We start from the raw sequence: 10,851 nt of genomic DNA, 5'->3' as shown, positions 1-10,851 counted from the left end.
CCCCCACGGCTGAAAGGACGAGCATGTTTGGTGGGACTGGGATTCGAACTCGCGTATGCGAGTCGAGCTCCCTAACCATCTGGCCTGGTTTGTATAATTCATTTTTATAATTAAACCACGTTTGTTTATTTGTGTATGGCAGAGCATTTGAAAAAAAATGCAATCAACAAATATAAATGTTTCATTCACTAAGAAGTAACTTAATTAAGTTTTAGTTACAAATCTGGATTTATTTTGGGGGGGGGGGGATTTTGATAAATACAAGAATCATCCTGCAACCCCAGAACCAATTACTCCAAGAGACGTAGTTTTGTATACAGAATATTTGGTATTATTAATACAGTTCATAAAATTTAAACTATTGTTTGACAAAAGTCTGCCTGTATGTGTGTTAGGAACCCTGAGGAGTTACAAAAAAGATTAACTTTTAAATCTGACCCTTTTATGTCACCCCCAGGAGCTCTTATGCTTTCCCCGTGCGTTGAATAGGTGCGTCAGCTAATATTTCTTAAAGAGAGGGTAGTTTCAGGAACAAATAGCATTTGGGCAACCATGAGTATGGGTTTCTTTTAAGAGTATCATACAAACGAATGAAAATGATCGGAAAGAACAAGTTTTTCAAACTTACCATAAAGCAGCCTTCCCTGTCAATCCCCTTGTTATCGATGATGCATTGGAATCCACAATCAATTAGACTTTCGTCATAGAAAATGGTGCCTAGAGAATGAGCAAAAAAAAACAAACAAATTTATAAATATGTTTACGACACTCAATGTTTGTTCTCTCTTTTTAAGAAAACGCAATCCTAAGTTCATTTATAACCTTTCAAATAAATAAATCTGCTACAATAGAAAGTTTATAGAAAGGACAGGTAACAATCATTATTTCGTTGACATAAAACTATATCATATGATGATCTGCAGCTTCTAGGCCTTGATAAGGGTTTTCAAGAAAATTGTCTCGCGTCTTTTATTTTTTAGTAGAAATAATATTCATTTGCTCTCGTATTTCCAAAATATCAAACTTCTTCCTGCAACATAAATAAACTACACTTAGTTTGATGGATTTTCAGTTCTATTGTACTTTAACCATCAAATATCCCCCCCCCTCTCCAGTGGCTAAGCGGAAAGTCTGAAAACGTATAACGCTTAAAACCGGGTTTCGATCCCGCAGGAAGAAGATTAGTCAACTATTCGGAAACGTTATGTGTGTTTTGAAATCCATTTGATTTTTTTTTCGCGATCCCTTGTGGTAATTATTTAATCATGGATGAGTTGTATTTCTGATTAAAGTCCTTTAAAATGTTTTACTGACAAGTTTATGCATTCTTTACAACTCATTATTTACTATTAATTAAGAATGTTTTATACTACTGTCGATTGATATTGTTTAATATTAAATAATAATTAACATTAAAGAGTTCTAAAACAATTTTTCTCCACGAAAAAAAAAAGTTAATTCTTTTTTTGTTGTTGTTTTGAGAAAAAGGGCTTTTGGGTCAGTTGCAGTAACTTCAACAGACAGTAACCTCAATATATAACAGATAGTACGTGTGGAAGGCTCTAGCAGTGGTGCCGAAAGCTAAAAACAAATCTAACTACTCCTTTCGTTGGAGAAAAGTCCTAGAATTCCTTTAACATCAAAAACAGACATAAGGTAAAAAGAGTCTTAAATCAAATTTAATAAAGAATATTTTATCCAATTACTGGCTTATACATCTACTAAAACAGTCGCCTTTCACATGTGTTTAGTGTTTATCATGTACTGGTTTATAAATCTACCAAATAGTCAACCTTCATCCGTGTTTAGTGTTTACCATGTACTGGATTTTTATACTTATAATATAGAACTCATGTGTGACTTCCTACAGATACATACAGTTTGGGCAGCAGTCCTGTAAATGTTCCTCACTCAAGGAGACTAACTTTCCGGTCTTCAGTGCATGTTGTCCCTCGACTGATCCAGTAACAGAGAAAGTCCAGCTGTAATATTCGGATCCCTGTCAGTAAAAAGGAAGAATGTGCAATTGATATTGTACTTAAATGAAAAAAAACATTGTCTGAATTCTTATTAAATAATTATCGTTAAAAAAATCATTGTGTATGTGTGTATTCGGTAGCAATGGACTGATAAATCTACAAGTTGGTAGTTCGAAACGTCGTCTGCAAACAACTACAGGTGGAAGAAACTCGTTATCCAAAATTAATTATCGGTTATTCTTAGATCAGTGGTTCTCAAAGTGTGGTCTGCAGACTATCGGTGGTCTGGAGGGTCCTCCAGGTGGTCCAAAATGCAAGTCAATGACGCGTAACGCCACGGCCGAAGTCACTCTTTCCATTAATTCTGATAAGTTTTTTTGTTGTTGTTTTGTTTTGGCGGTGGCAAGCGAAAGCAGGTGGGATGAAACCAGTAGGCAGTCCGCGGGGGCATTTGCCCTGCCGAATAATTTCCTGCGGCGCCTTTTCTTTCATGTAATAGTTTTTGTCTGTAAGGATGCACATGTGGATTTTTATATACAACGTAGTAAATAGCTAACAATAGTTATCCAACTTTATTTTCCAGGTTTGCTAAGATTTTGATGTAAAAAAGAAAAGAAAGACAAGGAGGTAAGTTGTTATCACCTGGGTTAGCATTGCTAATATTGTCATATATATTAATGGCGAGGGTAAATAACTTAAGAACAGTAAATAACAGTAACCTTAAGAACGTATAACGCTAAGATCTGTGGTTCGATTCTCCGCGATGTGCACCGCCAAAGATAACCCATTATGTTAGCTTTACATTTAACAATAACCATTCAATCAAACAACGTATGTAACCAAGTCAGGGGAACATGAAGACACCTAGTGACCGAGGGAAGTTTTTGTTTGCCTGATAATTAACCTTAACTTACAGTTCTACACGATTCTAACATTTGATATTAAAGCAGTAACTTTAAAGAAAACTCACTTCCTCGTGCTAAAACTTATTATGTGAGTATTTTATTTTTCTTCTTCTTTTTCTATACAGTAACTTCGAACAAGTATAATATTTGGCTGTATAAAACGAACCGTATGTACTTGATATCCTTAGAGCAGATGCTTTCAGTCGCGGGAAGCTCAAAATAGGATCACGAAGGAGTTGAAAAGATGTAACAAATGTATTCGTTTTTTTTGTTTTTTTTTCGCTATGTTAACACGAAAATATTCAAATATACATTAACTTCTCAGTTTTTTCGCTAATTTGTTGTGCTATAGGGAAGACATTTCCTTCTTTTTTCTTTCTTTCTCTCGTTTTTAGTTCGTTTAAGATTTTCGCGCAAAGCTACACAGGGGCTACTTGCGAATGTTCATAGGCATCCCTAATTTTGAGCTGATAGGCTATACCGGAAGCAACTAACCAGCAAACACACCCAGCACTGTATAGTCAAACAGTGTGATTTGATCGTCATTTTTATAGCGTACCGACTGCACCAAAGTACAGGGTCTTTTTCTGTGACAACAGGACGCAAACCACAAATTCTTAAATTCGCAATCCGGACATGTTAAGCGCTAAGCGACGCTTGGCCCCAGGCTTCTTTTTAGTATTCTATGTTTTCCGATTGAGTGTTTTAAGTTTACGGAATACATTTGTTCAGAAAAAAAGTCCCAAACTGAAAAAGTTCGAGAACCCCTGTTTTACATCTTGTTAAGCTGCAGTTTATTTCCTTTTACTACATATATTAGACCCCCAGTGGTACAGCGGTATATCTGCAGACTTACAACACTAGAAACCTGGTTTAGATACCCGTGGTAGGTAGAGCACAAATAGCCCTTTGTGTAACTTTGTGCTTAAGTACAACCAAACAAACAATGCGTATATTAGATCTATATTATATACTTTGTACAGAGTACAGAGGTTGGCATTAAATGATACACATCATAATAAAACAATAGTAAAGGAATGTAATGGAACAAGTATTTACAAAATCAATTTAGGCCTATATCCATAGTATGTTATATCAAATGCGAGGTATTATTTCATATAAGGATGGCAGAAGTTATTAACATTCACAACAAACCATTGCAACATCTACATCAGCATTAAAAGAACAAAAAAAAAAGCCTAATGAAATGTGGTGAAATAACATTCATAGATTAACGTATTAAAATGACATTAAGTAATTCCTGCGAATTTGGCCATTTTTAAATCTGTGCTTGAAAATACTACTTTGATTTTTGTGCACTGATATGACAACAGTGTTCTGTTCTTATCTGGACTCAAGAAACTTTTCAAGTATGTTTCTCAAAAAATTAGGGAAAATTAGTGATGTTACTGGATAAAGCATTCGCGTGATCACCAGGGGTCCTTTAAAATCCAGATTTTCGGTAACAAACAAGACTGGTTATAATGATACTGGAATATAAAGTAAGATAATTTTAGTACCTGGTCCTTAACTTCAGTCACCACTTTTTTGTCTCTCCAGTCGACCTCATCAGGAATCATGACGTTTCGGGGAGAAATGAAGGCATCCTTGATCTTCCTGGTTTGGTTGAACCTCCTGAATCCGACGATTTGCTTCACAAACTCCTCACTAGTCTAGAATATTGCAAAATAAGAAAATCCTCTGTTTTCGTGAATAACACAATTTCGTTTTATGCTACTTGGAGTAATCTGTTTATTTATTTAACACTGAAAAACTTGGATTTATTTAATGCCAAAAATACATACATTAAAATGGAATTAAGCAATAATAACAAATGACAAAATATTGTTTGCTACATTTCAAAAGAAGATTATGAATATAATGGTTAAATGTTGCCCAGTGTTAAAACAAGATAACCTTCGTACATTTCTTTGATTTTATTCAGTTTTTAGTACTGACTTAGTTTATATGTTTTACAGTGAAAAAAAAAACTCACTTGGAGCATATATTTTTTTTTACAATGAAAATAAAATAAAATTCTCTTGGAAGTATTTTCTTTTGACTAGCTTCCTCTTAGTTTCTCGTAAACTATAAATGCCTTTTTTGCGTAAATATATACTATAAAAGTATTTATTTGAATAAATAACCCATAATTTTATTGATGACCGTATTTAAGATTTTTTAAATTGCTTTTCGCGCAAATGTTCTAATGTAAATATGAAAAAAAAAAATTCGAAGAACCAGTAACTGTCTTCAATGATGTTCAGTGATTTTACCAGATCAGCATAGATATTTAGTCCCAGTTGGTAAGCCTGGATTCCGAGATCTGCCTCAAGATTGTGTTTTGCAATACGAGCCACGTTCTCTTCGAAGACGAGGCGTCGTACGCCCTCTTCTTTTACATCGTACTGTTTTTTGTAAACACTCTGTATGTTAAAATAAAAAATAATTTGTACATTGTGATACAAAATAGTTTTTTTCTTTCTGTTAAATTGAGCATTTAGAATTTCAAGTAGATTTTAAACTTGTTATATATATATATATGAGGTTAATTTACAACTGATATTTTAATCTTTCAAAAAATAAGGGTAAAAAATTTTTTTAAATCATTGAGAAGTAAAAGAGCTTTTCGTCTTTGTGTGTCTCAACTGTTGGTATATATTACACAGCACGATTTATTTATGTGTCTCAACTGTTGATATATATTACACAGCTTGATTTATTTGTGTCTCAACTGTTGGTATATATTACACATCTTGATTTATTTGTGTCTCAACTGTTGGTATATATTACACAGATTGATTTATTTGTATCTCAACTGTTGGTATATATTACACAGCATGATTTATTTGTGTCTCAACTGTTGGTATATATTACATAGCATGCTTTATTTGTGTCTCAACTGTTGGTATATATTACTCAGCTTGATTTATTTGTATCTCAACTGCTGGTATATATTACACAGCTTGATTTATTTGTGTCTCAACTGTTGATATATATTACACAGCCTGATTTATTTATGTGTCTCAACTGTTGGTATATATTACATAGCTTGATTTATTTGTATCTCAACTGTTGGTATATATTACACAGATTGATTTATTCGAGAGGGAAATGTAGTGTTTTTGAAATTTGATGGCAAACAAAAAACAATAAAATTAAATAAAGAATAAAAATGAAGCTTTTGTTCAGTTACATTTGTTAAAATTAAAGATAACCAAATGAAAATATAAAAGTTTTTCATTTTATGGAAAAATTTATGTGAATGCAAGTTTTAAACAGTGGCATAAGTATGCCTCCTCAGTTACGTGGGGGGGAGGTCAGCCAAAAGGGAGCTAAAAAAAACTGACACACTTAAGAATTGCCGACAAGGAGAATAAATGTAGGGGGCTTTTTGCTTTTTATGCGAGAGGGGCATCTTTTTGTAGTTATGCCACTGGCTTTGTTGCTACTGAAATGTCCACTATATTGATACATAGTTATGTGGTGTTCTCACTTCAGAGACAGTCCCTATTCCTGCATGAACATAAGTGTTGTGTACACTCAGGTATAAACCTTGTTGGTATGCAGTTGCACTGTTCTTTAACACAAGTTTGTTGCAATGCAAATACAAGTACTATTTACACTGCTGATATGTTGTTATATTTTCCTACTTTAGAAACAAGTCTCGTCGCTAGATTGATACAAAGCTATTTCTCTTTATGCACGTATTTTGTTATAAAATAATTGTATATTGTTCCTATACTTATGTATATATAAATACAGGGATAGCTATTTCAAGCATGCTAAAATAAGCAGACTAACATCACCAAAGGAAAATGAAAAAACTAATCATTATTGGGTGACGTTTCGATCAACCGCTATTTGTCAAATTTTGTTTAAGCCTATCGGTACAACAAGTAAGTACTTAACTGTTAGTGTTTTAGTGCAAAGTTACACAATGGGTTAACAGCGTTATGTCCAACGCGGCGAAATAAACCCTGGAATTTAACGTCGTAAATTCGTAACCTTACTGCTGACCCATCGGGGGACAGTAAGTACTTAAACTTACCTGTTGTAAACTGGAAAGGCTTAAACAAGGCTTGACAAAGAGCAATTACTCCAAATGACGCCTAATAAAAATGTTTTTCTTTTGTTTTTACTTTGGTGGTATTATTCCGCTTATATTCTATCCTTGAATTTACAGTCACTTTCGATTTGTTTATTAATTTTTATTTTTTTGCTCTTCGTTTCCAAAACTACATCAATTATGAAAAGCTAGGTATTGGCCGAAAAACCTGGTCGGTGCTGTGGTTGATGATTTTTTTATTATATTTTCCTCCACTTAGTAGTTCTTATTAATAATAACTTATCCTAGTAATACTTTAAAGTGCCCCCTTATTTTCTATCAATATCAAAAAAGCTCCTATATAAAATCTTTGATTTAAGTTTTGATGTTATTATTATTAATATTAATGTCATACTAATAATAATTCATTTATAAATTTAAGCACATATCAAAGATGCGGTTTTGAATAACATTGCATCTATACATACTTTAAAATTTGTCCACTGTTGGTCCAGATCTGTGTGAAATGATGCAGCAACAACAGATGTTACCAGGGTGATGGGAATTACAATGTGAAACATCTAGAAAATGTACAGATATTATTTTGAATTAATATGATTAATCCGTGATAGGCAGAGCACAGATAGCCCATTGTGTATCTCTGTGTTTAACTTCAAATAAACAAACAAATATGATTAACTGGTTTATGCTAATAATAGTTTTGTTTCTACTTAAAAAAATATTTTCACATTACAGAAATTATTTGTTTAAAGTTAAGCACAAAGCCATATAATGGCAAATCTGTGCTTTACCCACTACGGGTATCAAAACCCGGTTTTTGGCGTTGCAAGTCCGCATACATACCTCTGTGCCAATGGGGCTACAGACATGAAGACAAAAAGAAAGAGAAAATACATATCATATTTCTCAAGTAGGTTGTTTTTCTAAAAAAAAAATACTCTGTCAGTTAATAACTTGGATAATCTCTTGGAGCGATAATTCATCATCATGGGCCCCTAGTGGTAAGTCTGAAGTCTTATAATGCTAAAAATCGTTTCGATATCCGTGATGGGCACAGCACATATAACCCATTGTGTAACTTTGTGCTTAACTTCAAACAAACAAATCATCATCTGACTGACAAAATACAAACATCCTCTCCAACATCTGTTCCTAAGTTGGTTGAAGAAGAGTTTGTTTGTATCAAGTTTTAGATGAATTGACGACAAAGCTTTCTATTATTATGTGTTTAGTGTTGTTAACAAATTCCACTTAACTTTGCTTATCATCAGAATGTATCTTGGAAATAAAGGAACACAAAGAAAAGGCAACCACGGAATTACAAAAATTCTTCCTATGGAGCTGAGTTTTTTAGTAAGTTACATTTTGAGGCTCGGGAGCTATCTGATATCGAAAACTCAGGATGGTATCATAAAACTTAATTACAAGTGAATTTACGTAAAACGATTAGCGTACTTTAACAGCCTTAATTCTATTGATAAGTAAATTAAAACATCCTTAAGAACAAGGATTACGCTAATTTGAGCTCTTGAAAGCTTCTTGCCGTTTTATAGAATAAAGATCATTGCAGTAAAACAAGCCAACATTTTTATTTAGAAGAATAACACTTACCTTGATAACAAAACGAAACTGATAAAAAAAATTAGAAGAGAGCTCTTAATCAAAGATTTATTGAAAACTTTATCAGTTAGTTGTCACGTGAATATGATAAATCAATTTTTTCACTTGTTTTGTTATCAAAAGTACCGTTGTCTTTTATCGAGGTCTCGATATATAGAAATATTATATCTTACGTTGATTCTCGTCAGCAAGGAGGCGAAGATCATGCTACCATCTGGTGAAAGTTTTGCTCAAAAAATCATCGTAAATTCGCTTTCAGAACGTTTTTTTCTTCTTTTTGTTTGAAGAATACAACACCAAAAGTTATTTCACTTTTTTTAAAAAATACAATATTTTTCTCAGTTTTATCTAAAACATAAAAATTAAAGACTGTATATTTTTCAGTTTTAGCTGACTTACAGTCACAGTATATAAAAAAAAACATAAAAATTTAAAAGTACATTGGGTTATCTGAGTTCTGCTCATCGCGGGTATCGAAAAACTGTTTAGTGTAGGCAGTATTAATTAGTCTATTTTGTGAGTTAATACCTGGCCTGCTCTTTTACTCCGACTACACTACACAAAAGTTTCTCGCAGAACCCCTGGATATACTGTAGAGAACCCCAGAGTTCCACGTAAAACAGTTTAGGAAACACTGCTCTAGATAATCATACTATTTCTGATCTGATCATACCCCTAATCAGAAACATATATTCACAAAAAACATAATGCTTCCCTTAGTACAACTTATCTGCATAGGTGAAGCCAAATGAAAAAAATGGTCAAAGCATGAGCTCTTGTAGTGTAAATAAAAGTTTCCACAATCTTTCATGATGACAAGGAAACCACTTCAAGTAAATATATAAATACTAGAGATGGCTGATATGGGTATTAACATTTTTTATTTGAAACGCAAAACAAGTAACATTTCGACCTCCTTAGGTCATCATCAGGTCGAAATGTTGTTACTTGTTTTGTGTTTTAAATAAAAACATTTTAATAACCATATCAGCCATCTCTACTATTTATATATTTCCAAAATCTTTGTTCGAGCAGTGCCATTTTTATAATGCCTATCCAGAAAAGTTGAAATTACTTAATATACAAATAAAATTTCAACAGAAAAGAAAAAATATTTTTTTTTCACATTTTGTTTTATTTATGCAAAATTAATTCAAAATGCCCTGCATGTGTCAAAATTAAGAATAAAAATTTTCATATATACAAAATGGTCATCACACAGAAAGCATAAAGACCATGGTACATGTTTCCTTTACTTTCTATATAGGAATGCTGTTAAGTATCTATACCAAGTGTCTGAAAATATCTTGATATTTCTGACATCATTATGACCCTTTAAGTATCACCTACTACTAAAATATTGTATGTCTACAGAAGTAGCACAAGCAGGCTATACTTTAGTCACTTGTGTTTGGAACTAAAAGCATCAAAACAACAAACAAACAAAATTACCTTTTTTAAAAAACATAGTTTTGTACCATCAAAAAAAAAAATGAGTACAAATCTCATTACATAGATACATTAGTATCATAAACTATGAACAGCAAATCACCAAACTCCATTACACCTTCTGGTTACTTAAAATACAATCATTTTTTATTTACACAGCTCTAATATCAGAGTGGCCAGTAAGATTAATGACACATGGAACTCGTAGGTAAGTTTTAATTCAAGTAACCATTTTGAAAACAGAAAACTTTATTCCATTGGTTCTCAAAACTCACTACACTGTGATTCTCTTCAAACAACATATTTGTTATTACAGAATTGATGGTATTGATAAATGAAACCCTCCTTACAATGCAGTGCCTACAAAACTGATATTTTGGCAATCAAAAGGCAATTTGTATAGCCAATTGTAAAAACAAATATTTTTAGATTACTCACCTAATGGTAAAATTCTGCAAGTACTCAAAGACTCCCTTGACAGACACTTGTGACATGAACTATTCATAATTTTGTTTTTATATAAAGATATGTTCCACATATTTTGTTAATTATGTTTTTATATAAAGATAATGTTCCACATATTTTATTAATTTTGCTTTTATATAAAGACAATGTTCCACATATTTTGTTAATTTTGTTTTTATATAAAGATAATGTTCCACATATTTTGTTTTAAAATAAAGATAATGTTCCACATATTTTGTTTTTATATAAAGACAATGTTCCACATATTTTGTTAATTTTGTTTTTATATAAAGACAATGTTCCACATATTTTGTTAATTTTGTTTTTATATAAAGACAATGTTCCACATATTTTGTTAATTTTG

General features: G+C 32.3%; 1 protein-coding gene across 1 annotated transcript in view; it reads right to left on the bottom strand.

Annotated features, from left to right (window-relative positions):
• Nucleotides 1–8,236, bottom strand: part of LOC106476049 (cathepsin S-like) — a 13,232-nt gene extending 4,996 nt beyond the window's left edge. The window contains exons 1-6 of the mRNA XM_022381179.1: nt 8,210–8,236; nt 7,421–7,513; nt 5,161–5,310; nt 4,405–4,557; nt 1,879–1,999; nt 629–717 (exon numbers count right to left, since the gene is read on the bottom strand). Coding sequence (XP_022236887.1) covers nt 629–717; nt 1,879–1,999; nt 4,405–4,557; nt 5,161–5,310; nt 7,421–7,513; nt 8,210–8,221 — 618 coding nt within the window. The 5' untranslated portion in view covers nt 8,222–8,236. The remainder of the gene's footprint in view (nt 1–628; nt 718–1,878; nt 2,000–4,404; nt 4,558–5,160; nt 5,311–7,420; nt 7,514–8,209) is intronic.
• Between the last annotated feature and the right edge of the window lie 2,615 nt (nt 8,237–10,851).

Source organism: Limulus polyphemus, unplaced genomic scaffold (assembly GCF_000517525.1).
Source record: "Limulus polyphemus unplaced genomic scaffold, Limulus_polyphemus-2.1.2 Scaffold152, whole genome shotgun sequence".
Taxonomy (NCBI): domain Eukaryota; kingdom Metazoa; phylum Arthropoda; class Merostomata; order Xiphosura; family Limulidae; genus Limulus; species Limulus polyphemus.
Note: the sequence above shows the minus strand (reverse complement) of the source record. Positions and strands in the feature narration are given on the sequence as shown.